General features: G+C 40.6%; 4 protein-coding genes, 1 non-coding gene and 2 gene segments (V, D, J or C); 5 read left to right on the forward strand and 2 right to left on the reverse strand.

The window, feature by feature from the left end:
* The first annotated feature begins 731 nt into the window (after nt 1-731).
* On the forward strand, nt 732-3,013 carry rpl18a (ribosomal protein L18a). The gene is made up of 5 exons (XM_086059345.1): nt 732-817; nt 2,015-2,194; nt 2,325-2,454; nt 2,523-2,632; nt 2,868-3,013. Exons 1-5 carry the CDS (start codon nt 800-802, stop codon nt 2,958-2,960), a joined length of 531 nt encoding a protein of 176 aa, XP_085915471.1. The 5' UTR covers nt 732-799; the 3' UTR covers nt 2,961-3,013.
* LOC147159629 (small nucleolar RNA SNORA68) lies at nt 1,823-1,955 on the forward strand. Its single transcript, XR_015090638.1, has one exon. It is a non-coding gene; the product is annotated as a small nucleolar RNA SNORA68 (small nucleolar RNA).
* Nucleotides 3,014-4,425: 1,412 nt separating the features above from the next.
* LOC147159630 (uncharacterized) lies at nt 4,426-6,902 on the forward strand. Of its 2 annotated transcripts, XR_015090513.1 has the most exons (5): nt 4,426-4,663; nt 6,101-6,307; nt 6,381-6,422; nt 6,488-6,668; nt 6,839-6,902. XR_015090513.1 is itself a non-coding variant. In XM_086059335.1 (4 exons), exons 1-4 carry the CDS (start codon nt 4,510-4,512, stop codon nt 6,598-6,600), a joined length of 516 nt encoding a protein of 171 aa, XP_085915461.1. In that variant the 5' UTR covers nt 4,427-4,509; the 3' UTR covers nt 6,601-6,902. The 2 variants fall into 2 exon arrangements, 1 of the variants encoding a protein (XP_085915461.1); XM_086059335.1 differs by having other exon boundaries at nt 4,427-4,663; nt 6,488-6,902.
* A 1,024-nt stretch (nt 6,903-7,926) lies between these two features.
* LOC147159631 (T cell receptor alpha variable 20-like) lies at nt 7,927-8,816 on the reverse strand. The segment is given in 2 exon segments: nt 7,927-8,644; nt 8,714-8,816. Coding segments are annotated over 2 exon segments (459 nt in total).
* Nucleotides 8,817-9,922: 1,106 nt separating this feature from the next.
* On the forward strand, nt 9,923-17,631 carry LOC147159632 (putative RNA-binding protein 46). The gene is made up of 10 exons (XM_086058368.1): nt 9,923-10,090; nt 11,057-11,239; nt 11,348-11,528; nt 12,161-12,317; nt 13,164-13,293; nt 14,785-14,879; nt 15,537-15,912; nt 15,999-16,198; nt 17,032-17,137; nt 17,357-17,631. The coding sequence occupies exons 1-10, from the start codon at nt 10,072-10,074 to the stop codon at nt 17,374-17,376; spliced, it is 1,467 nt and encodes a 488-aa protein (XP_085914494.1). The 5' UTR covers nt 9,923-10,071; the 3' UTR covers nt 17,377-17,631.
* Nucleotides 17,316-18,426, reverse strand: LOC147159633 (T cell receptor alpha variable 20-like). The segment is given in 2 exon segments: nt 17,316-18,298; nt 18,365-18,426. Coding segments are annotated over 2 exon segments (411 nt in total).
* A 1,307-nt stretch (nt 18,427-19,733) lies between these two features.
* LOC147159634 (uncharacterized) lies at nt 19,734-21,716 on the forward strand. Its single transcript, XM_086058369.1, has 4 exons — nt 19,734-19,784; nt 21,051-21,257; nt 21,337-21,378; nt 21,444-21,716. The coding sequence occupies exons 1-4, from the start codon at nt 19,745-19,747 to the stop codon at nt 21,557-21,559; spliced, it is 405 nt and encodes a 134-aa protein (XP_085914495.1). The 5' UTR covers nt 19,734-19,744; the 3' UTR covers nt 21,560-21,716.
* Nucleotides 21,717-25,718: the final 4,002 nt, after the last annotated feature.

Here is a 25,718-nt window from a genome sequence, read left to right on the forward strand (position 1 = left end):
GAGTTTCTTTAATTATTGATCACTAAATTCTCTCACTGTTGGTGATTTTTCGGTGATAATTGATCCTATGTGTGACCTTCCACAAAGTGTCAGTAGAGAGGCTAATAAAATGCTAATATTTAGTGAATACTGCCCTCATGTGGACGCTTTAGGGGTTCGTGTGTCTGCGTCACAGTTGTGCGGTTTGCGGTTCAAATCTCGGCTCAGTTCCCCTTTGCAGGTGGACTCCATCTAGCAACATGTCTATTTATCCACCTTTAATACTGCTTTTTAAATAAAGTTGAGTTGAGACAATAACTCGTTATGTACAGCAATGTCAAAATACACTACAAAGGAAAAGAAAGGGTATACATGGAGGCAGATTTTATTCATTAATGTTTTTTGTTTTTAAATATCCATGGCAATTACCCTCTAGATGACTATTCATCAAAGCTTCATATTTTTTATTTGTAACCAAATAATCATCCACTTAAATAAATAAAAACGTAAATGGTGGAGAGCAACCAATTGCCAATCTGTATTGAAAAATATTCACTTTACCGCCCAAAAAGTAATCAATTGGATAATGGATAGATGGAACATAGGAGTCAGGGGGAAATTTAAACATTATAATAAACAAGTTTTAAACAGCTTTTTAACATAAATTTGGTACTTTTGTTTAAATTGTAATAACGGCGACGTCACGTCTATTTGATTGACGTTTTTGGCGTTGTCATAGCGGAAGTTCCGCCTCCTCCGTGTAGACGTGAACAGTGCGGCTCGTCACTTCCTCTTTTCCTGCGGCTGTGAGCGAGACACCATGAAGGCGTCCGGCACTGTACGTAAAAATTAAAAATTTCTACTTAATGGCTGATTGCAAACCATCCCTGCCCGTCGATGTTGTTCTGTAAGCAAACGCGTGACCTATTCGTTGGCTCGCGCGGGTTCAAAGTTGGTTAGAAGTTGGTAATTTTCGTCTTTTTCACTCCGGCGTTGTCGACTCGCAACATGGCGTCGGTCGGCGGCACCATGTGGACGGCGGCGAAGGCGACGTCATGCTGCTCGCAGGCAGCCCAGATCGGATACGAGCTTCTTAGTTTTGCTTCCACACCTTTAAGAATTATCATTTGGGTTTTGTGACGCAAAGTGTGCCCAAAAGGAGCGTTAAGCGAACTGAATGCTACAGAAGCTAATGCTAACATGCGGATTAGCGAAACCCTTTTTTTTCTCGAAAATGACTCCCATGTGTTTTTTTAAACTGCGGGTACTTCAAAAGGATGTGCAAAACTTGGAGCTGTTATGCTTGTATAGCATTCGTACATTTTGCGCAATTCTTTTCACGTTGGCCAAGCAGCTAGTTAACAGACCAACACATCCTTCTCATTGTCTTTTACAGTTATTTTCGATGTCTCATTCTCAAATTACACTGTCCCGTTTTCTTGTTTAAATGTATAGAAACTAACAAAGTAATAATTTCAAGGTATAGCAAAAAATATTTTTTTTCCAGCATTGTGTCTTTCGGAACACTTTGGATTGTAATTACTCTGGCTGTCGCTTAACTTACCTGGCACCGATAGACCAACAACGTTTTTTGTTTTTATTTGTTGTGAATAAATCAGTTTTGACCTATTGAATCAGATTTTTAGGTTACTGCCAACTTTGTCAATTGCCCAAAATTTGCTCACCAAACATTTTTGGGGTTGGTAGATTGTCAGTCATGCATATCAAAATTATTTGCAAAGTTGGAATGGAGGCAACGTTGTTCCCTCGTGTTTTTCTGACAACGTTGAAAAAATGGTGTGAAGCGCTCGGTGCGGCGCGTGCGTTTTTGAGAAGTGAAGCATTTGCAGCCAAACCCAAAGGTCACACGCATGTCAGTGGTGTGACCGAGCTTGGCATGCGCACAGCAAAATTTGCCTTGTCGCCTTTCTGGGACTCTTTCGTGCCTTTGAAAGTGAATCCAAGGCATCACACGTGATCCCTCACCCATCAATGTTTAACCGTGATGTCGGTTTGTTGTGTTTTTGCGGAGTAGCTGCGAGAGTACAAGGTGATCGGGCGTCTGCTGCCGTCGCCCAAGAACCCGACCCCCCCACTGTACCGCATGCGCATCTTCGCCCCTAACCATGTGGTGGCCAAGTCTCGCTTCTGGTACTTCGTGTCCCAACTCAGGAAGATGAAGAAGGCGTCCGGCGAGACTGTCTATTGTGGACTGGTATGTATCGCCGTCGTCTTGGTAACGGGCATGTACGGTGGGGCTACGTGAGGAGACCTTCCCTACACTTGGTCTTACTTTATTGGCTCAAAAGGGATTTCCTGTCTCACCTGTTTTTTTGTGCGTGCAGGTCCATGAGAAGACGCCCCTGAAGGTCAAGAACTTTGGCATCTGGCTGCGTTACGACTCACGGAGCGGCACTCACAACATGTACCGCGAGTACAGAGACCTCACCACATCCGGAGCCGTCACTCAGTGCTGTGAGTCGTGACTCCTGAGCCCTCATCCCATTTTGGTGCGTCCCTAATTTGCCGTGTCCTTCCTGCAGACCGCGACATGGGCGCCCGGCACCGTGCCCGCGCCCACTCGATCCAGATCATGAAGGTCCAGGTGATCGCCGCCAACAAGTGTCGCAGGCCAGCCATCAAGCAGTTCCACGTGAGTTGCCGCTCACTTTCTTCCCGTGGCGGCTCTCTCTCCGGGTCGCCCCTTCACCATGTGGGGCCACTCCGATTTTACTTAAAGCCGCCAGATGAAAAAGACCAGATTCCTCTTCCAGACTTTGAGCTATCGTCTTGTGGTCTGGCGGTTCTGAAACTGGCGACACAAATGTGCCTGTTCCCGGTTCCCGATAGTTTGTGTCAACTGACCCCATGTCGCTTTGGTTCCGCAGGACTCCAAGATCAAGTTCCCGCTGCCCCATCGGGTCCTGCGCCGCCAGCACAAACCACGCTTCACCACCAAGAGACCAAACACCTTCTTCTAAACTCTTTGGGCAAAATCTAAATAAATTGCTGTTCTGGTTTGGAACGTCCTGCATTGAGTCATCTCCTTTTTGCTCCAACAGCAAAGCAAGCGTTAATTTCATTTCAAACATTTGAGCATTCCTACCCTGGTCTTTTTTATTTATTGCTTCAAATAAGGCAATCTTGTTGACTCCCATCGCTTTTACAACGTGCTTCTCCATAAGCTGGTGGCGGCAGAGCACACGCGTAAAGGTATAGAACTTTTGTGTATTGCTCTTGCATGACAGTCACACACAGGTTCAGTGTATGTCGCCATCTCAGCTCGTTTTGATCCTGGGACTGGAAGACATTTAGAAATAAGTGATCATTTAGAAAATGAAATCAGAACACGCATGGTTCATACTAGCTGCTGTGGCTTCTGTGATGAACAAATCCCGCGATGATCTGTGTGTTAAAGGCCCGGTTATAAAATAACGTAAATGGCTTGTATCGTAGCTGCATGTCTGATGGTTTTAACAAACCAATCTGTCAAAATCACTATTATTTTGAACTTATTGGAGTCAAACACAACTTGCTCTGTGTATCTATTAAATATCTGTCTCTGCAGTTAGCTAGTGTACCAAGTAGCATGCAGGCTAACATTCAGCACTGCCTGGCCTTTTTACATACACCCATCTGCAGTTCCTAATAGGCAAAGTTCCGCCCAAGGCTCCAGCATGCCCAAACAGGTGGTCTTTGCCCAGCCTGCTTTTGCGCCCGTCCGCCTGCCCTCTGCTGGAGATTCTACTTAAGGTAAGCCATTTCAAATGCAAACAAGTGAGTTTGCATTTGTTTAGGATCACAAAAGAAAAGGCGTATCAGTACTGCACAGCCAACGGGTGTCAGAATCTGTATTGGGGGGCCAAAAAACATGTTATGATGGTGCAACACTAAGACCAATCATAGCTTACCTATTTTCTGAGTTTGATAATGAGAGATTTGCAAGATGAGCTATGATTGGTGGTTACTCGATACCCGAGCAAATGTTATGTCACTTTGTTGACAGCAAGTGGCAAATTGGCAAATCCCTGAGATGGATACAAACTGGTTGATTTTGCTGCTTTATTCATTTTACACATTTAAAATTTTGAGTAAATTAGCTTTTTTCAATATGGCCCTTGGTTGATCTCTTTTGCTCTGCTGCCACCTGCTGGCTGTTTGTGTAATAGCTACCATTTCTTCAATCGTTCTTTGCAGTTGAGAAGCTGCATCAAAGCCTTCCGTATGCTCTAGCATAAAAAACAAACAAATGCGTCCTTGGGGCACTTAAAACATTTAAAATAAAACTTATTTATACGTTTTTGGGAGCAAATGAAGGCCTGACCCTTTACCCTTTTCAAGAAATGTCGTGCTCAGCATTACATCCCTGTGCGTTTTACATGATTAATATATTTGTAAGCTACTTGTTCTCGTGCGAAATATGAGGTCTGACAGCCATTTAAGAAAGTCCGCGTTCTTACTGCCACCTGGTGACATGAAGTTAGCTGTGTGCGTGTTATTTTAGTCGAGCTTTGAACAGAACCAACATGTATGTCATCAGTTGAAGAAAATAATGAGGTCAAGGGTAGTGGTGGGCGTGCCAATGTGGTCGTAGGTTTGTGTCACAGTTTGTGCTGTTGTGTGGATGCCGCGGTGGGCTTCAAGATCGTCTTCGGGGGTGGAACTCGCGTGTCGGTTGAAAACAGTAGGATCTTTATATATATTGTCGCATGTTTTTTCCATCATGCCATCGTTGTCTTATCTTTCTTCATCCGCTATATTCTTGGATGTGTCGTATCACGCTTCCATGATGGTAACATGAATATTGAACATTTACCAGACTTTTTTTCCCAACGCAAACATGGAGGCTAACATGCTTCATGACATGAAATGTACTCAGCGAGGGCTGGCCAGTCAACATGGATGACATGAAAATCACGTGGGTCAAGGAATGTTTACCTGAAGGTGGCAAAAGCTGAGAAAATGTGCTTTTTATCTTTAAATGCATCATTTTATTTGAAGAAAATAGTGTGTTAATGATTTTGGTCTTAAGACCTCTGGGTGTGAAAGTAGATTGAGTGTAGCAACTGGAAGATGGAAAACTACAACTCATTTGGCACACTGATGATATTTGTATTATTATTCAAGTATGGGGATATAAAGATAAATGGGCTTCTGCTTATATAGCACTTTTACACCTTCAAGGATCTCAAAGCGCTTTCACTCTCTCTTCATTCATCTACTGATGAGGACACAGACAGTGCTCAAGGACACTTGGGCAGGGGCAAAGGATCGGAACCACGGGTTTTGGGTCGGGAGACTACCACGCTACCACCTGAGCCATGCCGCCCCATCAAGATTCATTTTGTTTTCCTGTTGAAGCTTCTCTTGAGGTTTTTGTTGAAGAAAAAAACAATGTGTGTCAGGGAACTGGAAATTAATTTTCGGAGGCGGAACCAGAGTGACTGTGGAAGATCGTAAGTTCTGTAACGTAGACACCTAGTAAAATAATGGGATGAAAAGCATTAAATACATTCTCCGCGTCCATTTTCAATACCGCTGGGACTGTTCTAAGTTGTTTGTTGTTATTTTTCTCCAAACAATGTGTGAGGCTCTTATGAGGTAGGCTTAGGGTTCTTGTTAAGGAAATAACTAATGTGTGACAGGAGGAGTCAACAGATTACTCTTTGGAAGTGGGACAAGATTGACAGTTGAAGTTTGTAAGTGTAAAGTAGCTACTATACAGTTTTTAGTTTTTAGTAATGCTGAAAGGGAATCTTGGCTGGTACATAGTTTTTGTGTTTGAGCCACACATTGTGTGTATTTGAATGTATTGAGGTTTGGACATGGACTGAGATTGAATGTAGAACCTGGTGAGTGGAAACATGGCAAAGTTCATTTGGTGGTTCAATTTGATATAATGTTGACATTTTCTTGTCTTAATGTTCTGCTTGTGCAACAGGTCAGAACTTGTGCGAACCAAATTGTTCCAATGTGACATCAACAAGCATGTTTTTGTGTGAAACCTCCATGTTCTTTCTCCCAAACTTCATTTGAAAGCTATTGTAGCATAATAGCAAATTTTTTTATGCTCACAGTTTGTCCAATTGTACCCTGTTTAATGTGGTTGATCTTAATTTAGGGGAGGAGTTTGAGCCATCCTTCTACAAACTCGAGGCCAGCAACCGGGCGGCGTGTCTCGCCACCGGCTTCAGCCGACGCAACGCCACGGAGAAGGCGGGAAAAGGACACATGTTCGAGGAGTCTCGTGCCGCACGAATATCAGACGACTCGCTTTACAACCAGGTGGCACTGCTAACCGCCGCACATAACGACACGTGCGAGGAAGGTGAGGAGCGTGGGGGCAAAGTTAACTTTAATGGAGTCACCATCTGATGCCACTTCCTGTTTTGCCACCACAGGTGACAGTGGACCAGGGCGGTGCCAGGACGCGTTGGTGCCAGGTTGGTATTGAACTTGCGAGAGGCGCACTTTGTGAGGTTGAGTTAAATGTGCTTGTCGTTGACAGACGAGAAAGTGAATCTCCTCTCCATCACTGTCCTCGTACTCCGCGTTGTCTTCGCCAAAATGCTCGCCATCAACTGTGTCATGACACTGGGCCTGTGGTTTGGGCGCACCTGAGTAGCCAGTGCGACGCTCTCATCACCTTCCTGTCCCTGAATGGAGGTGGAATTGTTGCAGTTTGTACTGTATGTTTGTTTGTATGCTTTTTTTTCATGTCAATCAATAATTAAATCCATTTGTAAACTATAAAAATTTGTTTGGTTAATTTTTGTAATTGTAATGAAAAAAAAGTCCATCCAGCTGCTCAATACTATGAAATAATACTGACTGAAGGAATTATGAACATTTATTTAAGACAAAAGAAGAAAGTGAAGATCTTGAAGCAGTACAAGAATAAACTCCAATGTTATGTTTGGCAAGTTCTCTGTGGCTCTGCTGTGCTCTCAAAAGTGACAATGGAGGCCGGTAAGTTCTTCTTTCATCCTTTTATTTTTGCAGTTAATGTAACTGAAGACATTACGAGGATCAAGAACAAATCATTGAACGTTTTATCACATCTTAATGTGGTCTTTGTCTTCTTTGCTCTTTCCACAGGAAATGGTCGCCATGGCACCTGCGTCACAGATCACAGCAGTTATGGTTTCGGTTTCCAAAGCCTGCAGGTACAGCATGTCACCATGTAGGCAAACATACTGTATGGAGTTCGGGGGGGGGGTGGTTTGTGCATCGTTGCGGCAAGAAGTGCATGATTGTGAACGGCAACCGCAGCCGCTTTGTGGTCACACAATGCAAAAACAAAGACGAATAAACAGGTGCTCTTTCCTTTACTTAATGTGTTTTTATAATACCATATCTTAATTTAACTATCGGCATTAAGCCACTGGTTCACACACCTGACTTTTGTGTTGGCAGCATGGATTCAGTTTCCACTAACAGTGTTCAAGCGGATGTTTTAAAAGTCTTAAATGGCACTGAATCAATGGAGAAAAAAAAAACAAGGTCTTAATTGGCATTAAAGTGAATTGAATCAATCTTTTAAAAGTCTTTAAATGATAGGTAGGAATCTATGTTTGTTTATAGTTTGAAATGTTAAAAAAAATACATTCTCAAATGTATGTTTTTTTTTTATTTACTTTTTTACATTATGTTATATAATATAATAATATAATATATTATATAATATATATAAAATATATTATTACATTATATTGGTATACTTTTGTATGCAAAATTTCATCAATAACAGACAGGCACAGACCCCACATACACCACTGAATTTAATCTTGAAAATCGATTTTTAAAAATTCTTTATTCTTTAAAAAGAGAGCGAGAATAGCAACAAACAAGGCTTGCAACGCATCGTTTAAAGACACAACACTGATGTTGTCTAACTTCATTCAATACTACAAAACCCATCAAGACAGTTTAGCAAGCTGCTCAAACTTGATGCCGGTCATATGTTTATTTGAGATGACAAAGTTATCGACAATAGAAAGGGTGGTTTGAATCAATGCAACAAAAAACAAGGTCTTAATTGTGAGTCAAACAATCAAAAACATACATACAAAAAAGTGAAAAGGGTGACGGCTGAAGTGCTGCACCCCAATATTTTCATTCTCACCCGATCATTATAAATATATAGTATCAATCCAATCCTTCTCAAACATTGCATTCAAACACATTTTTGAACTTCAATGCCACGGATTTAACACAGAAGCAGCATGTTGTCACGCGAGGTTGCAGCTCTGCTACAATGTGATCCATTTGCTCCTGTGAGGCCACGCCCCCACTGTAACGTAAGACATGAGATGGTTGCAGGTGTTTTTGTGCAGGCACGCCAGTGGATGTGTCAGTGTGGGCTGCAGGGCGCAGTAGAAGACTCCTGAGTCGCTGGGCTTCACACGCTTGATATGTAGAGGGGCTTGCAGGGTGCTGGTGTCCATACTGCAGTCAAACCTGTCCCTGTATTTTTCCGCTTTCTTGCCCTCACCAATCTTAAATTTGCTCAGGACAAATTCAGGCGCTGCGTTCCCTTCTTGTTTGTACCAGAAGATGTAGTCGTTGCTCCCTGGTCTGTCATAGGTACAGTCTAGCGTCACTGTTTCACCCTCCACTGCATGGACGTCCTGTGCCGACTGGCGCACCATCTGGCCGCTGCTTCCTGTGAGAAGGCAACAAAAGTGGTCAGACATCATTTGAAAGTGGCAGTGACCTCATATGTTGACCTTACCAAGGCTCCAAGCAGCCATCAGCATACATACAAGCACACGACTCATGTCTGCACTTGAAGTCTGCAGGAACACTGACTTGTAGCTGAGGAGGCGGGACCTTCACTTCCTGTTGCAGTGACATCACACATGCACTGCACACTGTAAGTCATACGTTGCTGTGAGAAGAAAGCCGCAGCAGCACACTGTGGCTTTTCTCTCTCGTCTAAACGTCATCTTTGTCTTGTTTGCATCTTCTTTTTAGTTCTGACTGATAAGTAGTGCTGGAGAGAAAAGCAGCCAACTTCCGATAAACAAACTGGTGACGACGAGTTACATACTCAAATGTACCACACGGTCTTTGGGTGAAATCCTGTAATGGTGACAAAAACAATTTGCGATGAAAAATCTGATAAATTGATGCAACAAATTCACGTGGAGAAAATTGTTGGTATCCCTGTGTTAATGACAGAAGAGTAATAATAGTCATAATAAATAAAATAAAAAATACTGAAAATTAACCAATGAAAATCAGACATTGTTTTTCAATTGTGATAAAAAAAAAAAAGCATTATAAAAGGGCCTTTATGTAGCCTGTCAGTCTGTCTATATATTTTTTTGTGTTTGCTTTTATTTTGCTTCGTTTTACTCTGTTGGCATTACAAATTAGAAGATGCTTTCAACTCCCATACTTGGATAAATGGATAAACATAATGAAAGATTATGTTTCATTTTCTCAGGCTACGACCACACTCAATGCATAAAACCTTGCTTTCTTTAAAGCAAATTTTAAATTTTGTTCAATCTGCTTTTCACTTGGGAGATTAACAAATTGGGTATTTATTTTTATTTAAACTTTTTATGACATTTGTTTGACTGGACAATTTCCAGACATATAACTTTATCAATTAGTATTCTTTGCGTGCATTGTTGTTTAGCTTTACGGTAATATTTTGCATTTTGTAGTGAAATTTTATAATTTTTCAATCTTGTGACTATCTGCTTTTCACTTGGTAGATTCAAACAAGTAGGCTCTTTTTTTATTTAAACTTTTTATGACATTTGTTTTACTGGACAATTTCTTGACATTACCTTCATCCATTAGTATTCTTTTCGTGTATTGTGTTTATTTTTACTGTAATTTACGTTTTGTTAGCAAACGTGAAGAAACGCGCTACCGTATGGCGATCAGACCTGCTGATTCGCTCAGAGCTGGGCTGAAATTCATGTCAATCAAAGTTTGGAAGAGTTGATTGGTCGCCAACGACAGGTGGCCTGTTCGCGTTCAGCTTCTTCTTTTTTTCTATCCGGAGAGAAAATATTCCTAAACTGTTGCCGATTAGAGTTTGAATTCCTTTCAGAATATAACAAAATACATTAAATGGCAGAACTCAAGGCTGGTAAGTATTTACGGTAGTCTTTACAAATATCGTGTACAAACCAGTAACAAAAGGGAGCTGCTAGCATGAAAAGGCTAACTTTATTGAATTTAACTGCCATTTCTTGATTGTGCCATGCAGTCATCGGTGTTGCCGACATTTTGGTGGCTAGCGGACATTGTGATGTTTTTGTTACTTAAATAATAGTAGTTAAACAGTAGTTAGTTAAATAATTGTTTCTACTTTTAATCTGTAAATTGTTTGTAGTTTACCAAAGTACGTTCTGCGTTCTGTTAATTAGCATATGTAGCAGAGGGGCTATAATCCACAAAATGGCGCACAACGTGGCACATGACACATAGATTGTTACCTTATTAATAAATTACCGGTCATGAAAGTTTAAATTTGCTTATATCAAAAATATGTGTAGGTGTATTGCTAGCTGTGGCCATTTAAATTAACTCTAAACGTGTGTTAAGGACTGCTGACTTAAAACCATACAGTACCACTTTATTTATATAGCACAAAGTTGAACAAAAGCGCCCGCCGTACAAGTTAAATAACAAATAACACATCAAAACATTGGTATGTCACTTACTCTATTAGTCACTCAGGCCATGTTTCAAACGGCAGGTAAAAGTAAGTAATTAAAATTGTGTCTTGAGTTATTTAAATTTACTTACAATAGAGGCAGCTCACAAAACAGCAGCAGTAGTCCCCAACATTTCTTGCACTACAGACCTGTGTCACATAAAGCAATATTTTATTTTATTAAAAAAATTCTGCGCTTATAATCACTCATAATGTCACCATGTGTAGAAATCAAATTGTGTGTACAATGTCTGTGCGCCAGTGAAAGGACAGTCTTCATGAATTCTATGGAAGAATTCTATAGAATTTTGTTGTCCTTTTGCATATTTATGTTTTGTGTTTGTAAGGGGTTGGCCCCAGTGTGTGCTTTTCTATTACCAAAGTTCTGTTTTCCAGGCTGTGACCACGAGTTGGCAGGACATACGGAAGCATCCTCTGAGTCAGTCATTCCTGTGATGAGCTCAGAAGAGTTCATGAAGTCACTGTCCATTCAGATGGCCTTGGTAGCACTCATGGACAAGACAGGATATGATATTCTGCAGGAGAATGGACAGAGGAAGTATGGTGGACCGCCACCAAGTGAGTGTAAATGGCAAACAGATGTTCTGAGCTCCATGTTTGTATATTTAATTTGTATTTATACTTATGCGATCAATTGAAAACTTGACAAGAACTTACTAATTGCAGACTGGGAGGGTCCCGTGCCACACATCGACTGTGAGGTGTTTGTGGGAAGCATTCCCAGAGACGTGTATGAAGATGAGCTTGTCCCTCTGTTCGAGACAGCTGGAACCATCTACGAGATGAGGCTGATGATGGAATTTAACGGAGACAACCGTGGCTTCGCCTTTGTCAAGTACACCAATAGGTAACATTGAATATTAGGGATGTAATGATATCCAAACATCACGATACAACATTATCACGATATGAAGGTTACGATACGATAATTATCACGATATTGGGGGAGGTTGGCGATACAAAAAAAAGGTCACAATATTGTAAAAAAAAGAGCTTATACTAAAAACACACACACGGTATTGTGTTTTTGTACTCAACAGCAATGAAAAATATAAAAAAAATGTAAATATGTATAAAAAATATATAAATATAATATTTTGAGGCACTTACTTGCTATTGCAAACACACATTGAGTTCCCACACATTGATTCTGTTCACAAGCATATTACGTTCCCCTTCATCTGACCATTTGCATGGATTTAGAGGGGCCAAAACATTCCTTCTGTAAACTAAACCGCACTACAAAAAGCAGCCACCAGAGCTTGCTATAACTATACAAATGGAAATCAACCTGATTTTTTTAACAGGCGTGCTGCTTTTAATATCGTGACATGACGACGACGATATATTGTGGCAGTTTTGATATCACGATATTGCCGTTATCGTTACATCCCTATTGAATATGAAACTTTATATCATGATGCAACTCTCCTGCCTGTGGAAAAGTGATGATGATAATGACTGATAATTATGTTCCAGGGAGGAAGCCCAGACAGCGATCCAAATTCTGAACGACTTTGAGGTTCGTCCAGGGATGTATATTGCTGTGTGTGCCGCTCAGAATAATTGCCGCCTCTTTATCGGCTGCATTCCCAAAGACAAGAGTAAGGAGGAGATCATGGAGGAGGTCAAGAAGGTACCTGCATAAGGATGTCTTTGTGAATTAGAGCTGAACATTTAATCCAATTCAAATCAACTTTGTAATGTAGTAGGATGCAATTTTCGAATCACAATTGCTGCAATTTTGAGGAGAAAAACCCTGCTTAATTTTATAGGCTTTATTATATATTATTATTATTGTCATTATTATTATTATATATGTGTATTAGTATTAGGGATGTAACAATATCCAAACATCACAATATGAAGGTCACGATACGATAATTATCACAATATTGTGACGACGTTGGCGATACAAAAAAAGTCACAATATTGTAAAAAAAAAAGAAAAAAAAGCACAATATTGTGCTTTTGTACACAACAGCAATGCATATAAACAACATACAATCTCTATTAACACTTAATATTGAGGCACTTACTTGCTAATGCACGCACATATTGAATTCCTCCACATAGTGACTCGCTTCACAAGCATGTTACGTTCCCCTTCATCTGACCATTAGTGTGGATTTTAAACAGAAGGGCCAAAACATGCCTTGTGAAAATTAAACTGCACCAAAAAAACTAGCCACTAGAGTGTGCTATAACTGCATAAATGGAAATCAACCTGACTTTTTTTTTCTTTTTTTTACAGATATTCTACTTTTAATATCATGACATGACGACAACGATATTGTGGCAGTTTTAATATCACGATATTGCCGTTATCGTTACATCCCTAATTAGTATAGAGTATATGTAATTAATCGCATGTTAAATCTCAATCGCCATATTGAGGGGAAAAAATGCTTTTAGATTATTTTTCAAATTCATTTAGCCCTACTGTGCTGCATGTCACATGAACCTCACGTTGACCTCCTAGATGACAAAGGGCCTTCTGAATGTCACCGTGAAGTCAAGCTCCACAGATGCTGCCAAAAATAGAGGCTTCGCCTTTTTGGAGTATGAGACACACAAGGCAGCAGCATTTGCCCGAAAACAATTAATTGCTAGTAAGTTTTCCACTCAGGAAGCATCACCAGTTACAACACGTGTTCCTTGAAGAATGTTTTAACGTTATGAAACGCAAAATATGATCAACAAAACACTGCTTTTCCAAATCGAATGCACTACTGTCGATTTGAATCCACCATTATTATAAATATGATGCCAATATTATTTTTATTTTTATTTTATTGATGTCGCTAATGGCGTTTTAGAACATTAATAATTATAGAATGTAATTGCATATTGTGACCATGAACCAAATAGAAGTTGAATCAAAAATAGTGAAGATGCTGCAAAATATTCATCTTGAAACCAAAATAACGTTGCGACTTTCAGGGTCACCACAGCAAGTCAATGGCATGATTTGTTCGGCTGTTTTTACTCCACTTGCCGTTTCTGATGCAACCCACCCAATGTTTAACGGGGATAAGGACTGGCAGCGGTTGAGTGATAGAGCACTGGCCAAGAATTTAACCTTTGTTCTCTGCATGTAAATCAGCAGAAGGTATAATTCTACTATTACCAGTGCCTTTAAACCACAATCATAATTACAATTAAAAAAAAATGTGTGAACAAATTTTTTGTGAAGAACAGTAAAATGCAAGGCGAGGAGGAAAAAGACTTCCGCAAAGGAGTTCTACTTCCACTAAGTGTTTTTTTAATAATTGCTCCTCTGTGGAGCCTCCTTGCTCCTCATACCATATTTAAGACAATTGAGATCCAGTATTTTAAGATTACTGTCCAGGTCACTGACAAATAAGCTTGGGGCCTCTTCAGAAAGTCAAATCACCAAAACCCTTTTCCCACCTTTCTTTAACCTTTGTTGGGATATGTCATCGGGTCAGGCATCCATCACTAGTCAGAGTAACCTTTTTTTAGAGGTGTCTTAATTGTTTCAACTTGGCATGTTTTCAGAGTATTTTTAGAATTCAGACAACATATCCTCAAAGTAATCCCGGAATGTTTCTACCGGTAAGCAAAATCAAGGAGCCGATGAGGCTCTAAGACTGATTAGGGTTGCAGATCTCTGGTTTTGATTATGAACACACATTCATGATTGGACCACCAGGTGGAGACCTAGGGTGTGTTAAAAAAATAATAATAATTCAGTTCAATTCAATGCATATAAACTTATAATTATATTTTGTGTACATAAAATGGCTTACAATAATATTTGCATGAAATGTATGTTGTAAATAGGCTAATTTATTGTCATTTTACATCATAAGGAATTTTAATTGCACTTCCTGAAATTCCATTCTGCTTTCTGTTTGCCACCTCAATTCAAATTCAAGAATATAATTGAAATTTAAGGATCATTCTCAATTACGTTCAGAATTTTGTACAGTTCTGATGGTGACAGCAGACATGCACTTACCACTTCACGAACAACGCCTGCATCAAAGAGGCTGCTGTGCTAATGATATGGATGCTATAAGTTGCTGAGCTCATTCAACATAATTGTTAGGTTCCTGACTATTTTCTTATCACCACAGCAAGGAACCTATGGGGCCGTATGCACTGGGTGAACTGGGCCAAGCCGGACAAACACGGAAAAGGAGCAAACGTGCAAATTATCAGAGTTGCCCATGTAAGTGAAAGTCTTGATGAATTGAATGGCTAATATCTAAACCATTTTATTGATCAGGAAAAAAAGCTGTTTTGGGTTGCTTGTAGTACCGGTTCAAAAAACAGCATTAGCATGTAATTACCCATTTAGAGTTTTACATTAATAGTATGCCGCATGGCACATTTTGCGCCGCATGTGAGTTTAAACTGATGCAATGTTGTGAGCAGAAATAACTGGTATTGTTTACCGGCTGCGGTTATATAATCCTGTTGTTTAAAAACCACGGTTAACCGTAAAACCGGTTAATAGATGCACCCCTAGCTCAGTATGACGTTGGTAAAACAGCAAATCGATTGGTGACGTAAGACCTCTGCCCCGTTCTGTGTGTATAAAATGTTCACTAGTGTTTCAAAATGTTAAATGTTTTGTGTTCAAATGTGTTTTAAAATGTATTTTTTATTCTATCCATCAATAGTAACCTACTTTTTTAATGTGGTACCCTGTCATTAGCGGCGTCAAGGTACTTTTTGCAGGTATAGGTATCAAAGTTAGAGTTCTGGTATTGTGACAACACTAAAGCAGTCCATCACAAGAAAGTCTGTGCTATAAAGCACAGCATGTTTATCAAACTAAAACATGAGCATTCTCCTATTGTGAAAGTCTGGTGTCCTTTTTCAGGTAATTAACCTCTCGCCGAGCACCACAGAGGAAACACTGCAGCGCGAGTGTGAGCGCTACAAAGCAGGTGTGGTGGTGCGAGTGAAAAAGTTCACCAACCACGCCTTTCTTCACTTCGCCTCCCACAAGGATGCCGCCGCTCTCACCAGCGTCATGAATGGCACCGTAATTGATGGAAGCGTGGTGATAGTGACCCTAACTAAGAACAACAGGGATAAGCGCAAGAGATACAACAGTAAAGGCTACCAGGGAAGCAAGAGAGGAGGAAGAGCCAAGGAGACGGTTGTCCCTCACCATGCAGGCCTGAATGTGTGTTCCGCTCTGGAATCCTTCAACCTTCATTTCAACCCGAGTCTCCACTGCGCTGTCGGAGAAGGTAAATGATCAGACGACTTCAGTCACTTGAGAACCAAGTCAGTGGGTAATGTTTTGTTTCAGCAGTGTCGTTCCGTTTGCGTTCAGGAAAAGCCGCCAAGCAAATGTTCCCACTCTTTCCCGACATGCCGCTGCAACAAACCAGCCTGCAGCTGCTCCGACCTGGTCAGATCAACACTGCTGTCAGCCTGCTGGACATGTATTGCTGTGTGCACAATTTGCCGCCACCGCATTACCAGCTCTTCTCTGCGTGGGGTCAGGATGGGACCCTGCTGCTGGTCTTCAAGGTGATGACATTAGCGCATGCCTCGCTATGCTTTGAATGGGATCAGATGGACTTGACCTTGGCTCTTGGTGTGCACGGCAGCTTACTGCACATCATGGTGGTGGTATCACCAAGGAAATATCCCATTATTAAATTCAAATAGCGACTCCCCCCACCTAGCTTCACAGGAGGTAGAAACATGGTATTTAAAGCGTAATTTCATCGTGATTTCGATTTTGGCTTCTCACAATCTTAAAACCATTGATGGTTTGACCGTCGAAGGAAAACGGTTAATGTGCGTTTGTAAATTCCCGACATTGTGAAAGTACCCTGAATGCACCATATTGCTTGTGCCACATGGCAACTAACAAAATGAACTGAGATGTTATTTTTGAAGCATTGAATGAAAGTAATTTGCTTGAGTTGTACACACATTTGTTGGTATTTTGTAGCCTTCTATATTGTCCTGATCCTGATTATTATTAGTTAAAAGCAGGGAGTATATTTTGTCCATTTTGTGTTGAAGTCTTGCTTTTGGTATAGTTCCCACACCAAACCTTTTTCCTATTAAGATCCTTGTGACAAACAAAAAAAGAAAAGAAAAGAGCGTGACCTCACGTGACCGTGTGCTTGGAGTTTTTACTGCGCGGAGAGGAAATTAAGGGAAACTTACATTGTTTACAAACTCACCTACTGATTCAGACAGAAACCGGAATTTCTGTCTTGCACTCCAGTCCTATAGATTGCCGTAATTGCCTTCCTGTAGTAGATTACACGGTTCATGTGTTCAATAGAATTAATGTTGAGTAACCATGCTGCTCTGTGTGACTCACTTGTGTTTGTGTGCTTGTGTAGGTGGTGATAGTGCTGACACAACAACAGGCCTACATGCCAGACAAGTTATGTGTGCATCTGGAAGATGCTAAAGAGCTAGCTGCACAAAACGCACTGTGGAATCTCGGTAACACACACAAACACACACACATATTCTTCCATTAAGCCTGGCACACACACTCAAGTCGACGATGACCGATTATTGGCCGTCTCTGAAGCATTGGTTCCAAACCTTTGTTTAACCAGGGCATTTAATTGTTTTGTCTGTCACTACTTTTTGAATCAGCTTGTATATGAGAGTAAAGCAATAGTTCATTCATTCATTAAGTGTCTTCCCCGCCACCAGGTACACTATTCCATGAGTGATTCCGTCACCGATGCAGTCTGATGGCACCAGTTCTGAAGTTATGCTAAAGTTGTCACTTTGTGTGTTGACCCAGCCTACCAACCTGTATTCACACATATACTCCCAGGTAGTTTTTGTTTTGCCTTTCAGGCATGTTCAAAGGAGGTCCAGTTGAAACTTTGAGTTCCATAGCAAACATGTTCCACAGTCTTTTTGTTGTTGTTGTGTTTAAGTGTTCAGTGAAATATTAAATAAAAGATGGAAAAAAAAGTATATATCTAGAGTCTTATTTGCTAATAGGTCTCAAAACACAATGCAATACGATCAAACATAATGAGCCTATTCATAAACAGTGTAGGGGCGAATTTGTGCTTAAATCGTGCGTACGAACATTTGGTGCACAAATCTGTGATCGATCAATAACGTTCTTAAATTTGTTATTACTCTGCAAACAAATTTAGAAGCTACTCAGACCATGCAGACATGCAATGCTCTTGAAAAAGACTAATATGAAATAGACATCTCAAACCAAAATCATGACCCATTTGCTCCTGTGAAGCCACGCTCTCAATGTAACTCATGACATGAGATGGTTGCAGGTGTTTTTGTGCAGGCACGCCTGTGGATGTGTCAGCGTGGGCTGCAGGGCGCAGTAGAAGACTCCTGAGTCGCTTGGCTTCACACGTTTGATATGTAGAGGAGTTTGCTCGGTGCTGGTGTCCATACTGCAGTCAAACCTGTCCCTGTATTTTTCTGCTGTCTTGCCCACACCAAACTTAGATGTGCTCAGGACGAACTCAGGCGCTGCGTTCCCTTCTTGTTTGTACCAGAAGATGTAGTCGGTGCTCCCTGATCTGTCATAGCTACAGTCTAGCGTCACTGTTTCACCCTCCACTGCATGGACGTCCTGTGCCGACTGCCGCACCGTCTGGCCGCTGCTTCCTGTCAGAAGGCAACAAAAATGGTCAGACATCAGTTGTAAGGGGCAGTGACCTCACATGACCTTACCAAGGCTCCAAGCAGCCATCAGCGCACATACAAGCGCACAACTCATGTCTGCATTCCCTGTCTGCATGAACACTGACTTGTAGCTGAGGAGGCGGGACCTTCACTTCCTGTTGCAGATTGTAGTGGAGATCAGGGCTCTCTTGAATAGGCAGACATGCTGTTCACAGTCATTATTAGGTATTTATTTAATAGATGTTTATTCCCTGTGTCCTTTTTAACGTCTGTCTTGTTATGTGTCCACTTGTTCTCATTCACTGCCATAAATTCATTAAAATATATATATTAAAAAACTAGGGGCACGAGGCGATTAAAAATTTTCATTGTAATTAATCGCATGACTTCACTAGTTAACTCACGATTTATCACAAATTTTACATCTGTTCTAAATGTACAATATTTTTTTTTTTTAGGTTTTCATACTCTTAACAAAAGTGGGAAAAATGTTAAACTAATAGAAATTGTTAAAATGATTTTTTGACGTTTATAGCCGTCAATGGCAGTGAATAAATTAAAAAAGAAAAGAAAAGATTATTAAAAATTTGGGGCGTAAAGTTTTCAATCGTAATTAATCGCACGACTTCACTAGTTAACTCGCGATTGTTGTTGCGTGGATGCTGTTGTGGGCTGCAAGACTTTGTCGTCTTTGTGGGCGGGACAAGGGTGACGGTGGAAAACAGGATCCTTATTTACACTGTAGCTTGTATTTTCCATCACTTGTATTGACATCATTTTCTGTGAACATTTAATTTGTCTCTCTGCATTTGATTCTTCTTCATGGATTTGAGTATCTTGCCTCAGTGACAAGGCAACACATTGAATGTGTTGATGAAAATGTACCCATCTGTTTTTTGGATGCAACAAATGGAGCCAACATGCTTCATGACATCAAATGCACATGGAACGGATGCCTTTTTGACACAGATGACACAAAAGTCAAGTGGGAATATTGCGCTGAGGGATGCTACTGTGACTGTGCTCATCTGATCTGAAACTTCATGAGTGTAGCATCTGGTAAATGGAAACATGCAGCTGGAAGTACAAGTTAATTGGTACACTGACCAAATGATAACGATTTTGTGTTATTATTTGTGTGTGGGAACATAAATGGCAAATGTGATTTTGATTGTATAGTGCTTTTCCACCTTCAAGGCACTCACAGTGCTATAACACTCCTCAGCATCAGAAGTGATTGGGGTGTTACGCATTTTGCTCAAGGAAACTTCAGCATTCATAAGGACTCAGGGTTAAACCCACAACCTTCAGGCTGGGAATCTACAATTCTACAACCTGAGGCATTCCAGGTTGGCATTGTTTTCTTGTTGAAGCTTCTCTGGAGGTTTTTGTTGAGGAAACAACGGATGTGTGTCATCAGGCACAAGAATGGTTTTCGTAAGTGGAACCAGACTGACTGTGGAGGCTCGTAAGTTATTTCTACAATGTAAACACCGTAACCAAACTGTGTCACTATGTCAAAAACGTGATGGAAAAGATTTGATCAAATACATTCTCACTGTCCGTTTATTATGCCGCTGGACTTAACTTGATGCAAATACGTTTTGATATTATATAAGGCATGTGTGAGGTTTTTGTACAAACGTCTCATGAGGTTCTTGTTAAGGAAACAACTAATGTGTAACAGCCAACAAGTTACTTTTTGGAAGTGGGGCCAGATTGACAGTGGAGGCCTGTAAGTGGTTTTTTTCTTTTTTTTTTAAAGAAGATACTGAGTTGTTTGTTTAAATTAAAAGCTGAAACCGTTGTTTCGTCAAAAACATGGTATAATTATTATTTTTAATGCTACAGAAATGGATTAAGGCCAGTGAAGAGATACAAAAAACTTTTGGGGCAGGATTCTCACTTTATTCTCAGAATTATCACTTAATTAAATACTTAATTTAAGCAGTCCGGTTTCCATCCAAATGTTTCGAATTTTTTAAGCAAACTTTATGAAAATGCGCAAAACGGACATGCGACTTATGCCCGTTTCCATCCGCTCTTGTTTTGCGAATATGCGCCGCGAGATGACGCTGTAGTGACGGAACTTTGGGACAATGGGGAGTTCCAGGTGGGAATGTTGATTTTGACGGACTAGTAGTTTGTCTTGTTGACTTCCTTCCCACATGTAAGTGAAGTGTGTCGTTACATTGAGAGCTGATGTTAATGAAGCCATCTAAAATTGCATAAATGTTTTTTTCTTTAATTAATTATATTTAAAAAATCGTGTCTCTTCGTCTCCCCAAATATATCTTACTTTATCATCCGCCATTTATTGTGACTACAAACGTGCATGTGACGTATATCCGGTCTTGTAGTTATTCGCAAAACCTGTTTCCATTGCCAAAATGCGCATTTTCCTTTTTTCGATACGCTTCAAAAAACACCCCCTCCAGGCGTAAACACTTTTTTTTGGGAAGTTTGGGCCCTTTTTTCGAATTTCTGGCGGTTCCATTCAGTTTATTTTTCACAATTCTTGAAAATTCGAATAAAAATAGGTGGATGGAAACCCACCAAGTGACTACACCACAACTAAAACAGAATCACTCGGTGAAAACATGGAAACGGGGAGGTTACAAAAAGGTTATTTTGTCCCTGAAGTTTTGGAGGGTTCTTGCAGTTGTAAAGAATAAACTTGTTTAACTTTTTTATTTTGTTTAACTGTTACTCAATTGCTGTTGTATTGGTTTAGGGGAGGAATTTAAACCGTCCTTCTACAAAATGGAGGCGAGCAACCTGACGGCGTGTCTCGCCACCGGCTTCAGCCGACACAATGCCACGGAGAAGGCGGGAAAAGGACACATGTTCGAGGAGTCTCGTGCCGTCCAAGTGTCAGACGACTGGCTTTACAACCAGGTGGCATTGCTAACAGCTGCACATGACGACACGTGCGAAGAAGGTGAGGAGCGTGGGGCAAAGCCTCGAGTTAACTTTAATGGAGTCACCATCTGATGCCACTTCCTGTTTTGCCACCACAGGTGACAATGGACCAGGGTGGTGCCAGGACGCATTGGTGCCAGGTTGGTATTGGATTTGCGAGAGACGCACTTTGTGAAGCTGAGTTAAATGTGCATGTCGTTGACAGATGAAAAGGTGAACCTCGTCTCCCTCGCCGTCCTTGCCCTCCGTGTTGTCTTCGCCAAGACGCTCGCCATCAACTGTGTCATGACATTGGGCCTGTGGTTTGGTGCACATGAATAGCCAGTGTCACACCACCACCTTACTCTTGCTCCTGTGTTTGTGTTAAAACGTGTAGGTTTTCTACATGAGCTATAAAATGTGTCATCAACAAAAACAAAACGATCAAATTAAGTTCTGTAAAAGATTGTTGCTTCATTATTGTATTGATAATAAAAATAGGCCGTCGAGCTTCTAAATACACAGTGACTATTAGTTATGAACACAATACGAAGATGACATCAAATGACTGAGAACCTGTCCACACATACAGGTGGAAAAACAAAAACTATTTTCTAGCAAGCATATTGGCATTTTCTGTTGATACTGTGACCATAAGTTAAAAATGACTTGGGTTGTTAGGCTTACGAAATGTTCATTACAAATGGGAGTGTGTTGTGTCTATGCTGCTCTTTCCACAGGAAGCGGTCGCCATGGCACCTGCATCACAGCTCAATGACAGACAGCAGTTATGGTTTATATCTCAAAAGCTTACTGGGACAGGATGTATGTTGTGTGTAGGAAATGGAGGTCAGGTATAACGGGTAACATAAGGTCCTACCTGCACTGTTGTTGTGCTCGATGGGGGGGGGGGGGGGGGGGGTTGCTTGTTTTGTGCACTTTTGCCTCAGGCAGGAAGTGTATTTGTGTGAGTGGCAGCCACAGGGCTGTTTTGGGCAACGCACACGTTGTGACGTTCTCTTTCGCAGATCGGGAACTCGTGACTCGAGTTGCCATTTTTAGGCGACGTGCCTGCCAAAAACATGACTTGACATGGGACTTATAGTATCTGGCTCAATTTGACTGAACCACATGACTTGATAAGTCCTTGTTTACAGTTGAAACCCTTCATTTTAACACATTTAGCCCTTTTTTTACGGAGGAAAGAAAGACAGAAATCAAAAAGTTTTTTTTTTAATTTCTTGCCAATCTGGCAACCCATTAGTGTGAAATGGCTATACGACACTGAGCACCAGCAGCCAGAGCTGTCAACACTCACGCATTACTTTCGTATACTTACGATATTTTCCAATTTGCAATGGCTTTATTAAGTTTAAATTTTAAATTCAACGAAATTGGTTCGTCATATGGTCACGTGACAGAGCGCGCAATCCGGTTCTCTATGCCGAAGTGGCACATACTATTACAGGCCTGGGGAAAGTTTGTTACAGTTTTTTTGTTGTTGTTGCTTAAATTAATATAAAATGATTTAAAACGGAATGCAACTAATGTTGAACTGTAGGAGCCGACCAGTGGACGCATAGAATATGTTATTGTAAAGAATTTTTTTGACCAGAGCCGCCGCTCCCTATATGCAGAGTAGGAACAATGTGTAGAGCAATACCATCGGAGGGCGGCCCCAGTTTGCAAGTAGCTCTGGATGGGCTTACTCCGAGTTTGCACGAGGGGATGCATTGCGACATCGAGTGTGCATGTCATGTGTGAACACTTCGAAATGCATTTGACATGTTCAATATCCGTCAGCACCCCCTACTGGTCTCTCAAGTGACTTTTATGCAGGCGCCTCAGATTCCGTTTCTCCACAGTGATGGCGCGAATGTGAGTGTGAATGGCTGTTTTAATGTTTTGCAAAACTTTTTTAATTTTTTTTTTTAATTAATGTACTTTTGAATCATCTTCCAGATGAACATCCATTCATCCACTCTGTACATCTGCGTGTGTTGGAGCTGATCCCAGCTGACTTCCTTATGGTTAATTGCAGGCACGTGCATAGGGGAGGGGGCTATGGGTGCCGGGGCACAGGCTCTTTTGGCACTGATGCTTAAAGTGCCCCTTTGTCAATTTATTTATTTATTTGATATAAAAAAAAAAAAGAAGTAATAATTTGGTTTGTAAACGTAGTTTTGTTGCCGTTCAAAACAAAAATTGAGCAACACAATTTACATAAAACAAATTATGATTATTATTATGTTATCCTTGGATGACGTCATATACGAGACGCGCTCTCTTTCTGCCAGGTAGCTCGCCACTCACTACACCTGCGGTCGGTAAGTTGGTCGCTCGGTTTGTATTTACGTAGTTTCACTCACAGTAAACAAAAGCCAAGGTCATAGAATGCAGAAAACTCAAGCAAAACCAATGCCTTAATTTGATAGATCTTGTAGACATGATCACAGCGAATACACAGAGCATACTGCGTGCTAGCCTAGCTTCAATTGAAATGTGACAGTAATGAGCTTAGCAACTATGATGAAGTCTAACATTTGGGCGCAGTTGGCTCTGAGGACGCGGGGAAGAAGTTTCAGTTTCATAAAGACCACGATTCTTCCCATTCACGTTCACCACGGCAAAAATCTCCACCGGTAAAACTAACGTTCTCTTCCATTGAGACGGGCATAGAGTTTGTGTCGTGTGAGCAGCTTCTGCTCTAACTACTGATGCGTTTAAGGTACACAGAATATGTCGAAATCTGTATCTCTCGCCTACAATTTTAATAAACTCTCCCTGAAGACTCCAACTTGTAGCATGTACTCAATGATGGCTGAATTGAAATATACTTCAAAATATATGTGGAAATTGCTACATGATCTTTGTTTTTATTTGAACTAACATCTCGTTTTTGAGGGTTTGCGGTCAGAGTAAGGTCCTAATAAGAAACAGGCAGCAGCGTGTAGAGAAATTAGGGGTACAATGAAGAATCAAAAAGAAAAATAAGAAAAAACAACAATCACAGTGTTTGATCAAAAACAAAACAATGTACTGTAGCTTGCTGAGATGTGGCAGTTAATTGTTGGGTACTGTACCAATAATAAAATCTACACCTGCAGAAAAATAATTAAATGTTTTTGCTCTTAATCAAGCTAAATGTAAAGCAAGACAATTGTATGCTACTTGCACCATAGGAAAATCCTAATTGTGTTATTTAAAATTTAAATTTAATGTACATTTTACATAATTTTTATTTATGTAAATTTGTTGTTTATAAATGATTCTTCATACACAAATTTCAAAACGTTTTTATGGTGATTGCCATTGGCATTGCTGACAAATAGCAGTTTCATTATGTGTAATCTATTGTTTAGCCATTATTTCAATTAAGAATTTTATATTGGTTACCCCCCACACCCACACACATTATCAATTTCCTGAGCTAATTATCTACTTTAAGCACCCATCCCCCCACCCAGCGCTCTACACATGGCAGCTCGGTGGTGACATGGGTTCGAACCCCAAGTGGGTGGATAGTGCAGGCACGTTGTCATGTTATAATTTTTTTGTTTTGTTGCTTTGAGCACCTGCCTCTCCTAAGATCACTGCACGCCCCTGGAAATAAGCGATCACGAAAATGTATTAATGTATTAAGTCAGGTCTTTCAGAAATGTAAGAAAATACTTAAATTAAATTCACATGAACAATAAAATTCAAGAAAACAGTAAGATACAAAAAAAAAAATTGGCCTCTAAAATTCTATTTTCTTGTTAATTTATGGGGAAAAAAGATATTAAAATAATCAATTCATGGTTTTATGAATCGATATGCTCAAATAGGAAAATCAATTTGATATCGATTGTTCATTTTTGTTTAAAACCCCAGAGCTACTGTACAGCAAACATGACAAGGGTTGATCAATTTAAAAATACCTTCATTAACCAAGTTAATGCACATTCACAGGTTCAAACTGAGAATATTTGAAGAACAGAAATAAATATATTAAGCAGTTTGAACATTTAAATATCTTGTCGTTATTCTGTAATTTTGGAACTGGAATTTGAATTTGGAATTGGGGTTTGTACATCTCTGTAAGTTGTTCCTCTACTAGAGAGAAGTGTGATGAGGGAATGTTCTTGTAAGGAGAATGTGGCGTGTGCGCCACTGTGGGCCTCACAGCACAGTAGTACACTGCGGAGTGCTCAAGTGACGCATCCTCGATGTGCAAGTACATTTGTTCCCGGTCACTCCCCACGCTCGCCGACATTCCCGGCATGTCGCTTAGAAGTTTGCCGTTTCCCAACAAGGAAAACAGGAAGCGTGGCGCTTGTCCAGGAAGTTGCTGGTACCAGAAGAAATAATCAGAAGTAGTAGCCTTTCTGTCATAAATGTATGACAGTGTCACCCGTCTGCCTTTTGACGTCAACACTTCACTGGTGACTGGCGCCAGAGCACCGCTGGTGCCTGAAGGATGAGATCAAATAAGATTCAACTTTCGGTTACATGTTGAGTG

Source organism: Leptonotus elevatus, chromosome 17 (genome assembly GCF_054856555.1).
Source record: "Leptonotus elevatus isolate MCC_2025b chromosome 17, RoL_Lele_1.0, whole genome shotgun sequence".
Lineage (NCBI taxonomy): Eukaryota > Metazoa > Chordata > Actinopteri > Syngnathiformes > Syngnathidae > Leptonotus > Leptonotus elevatus.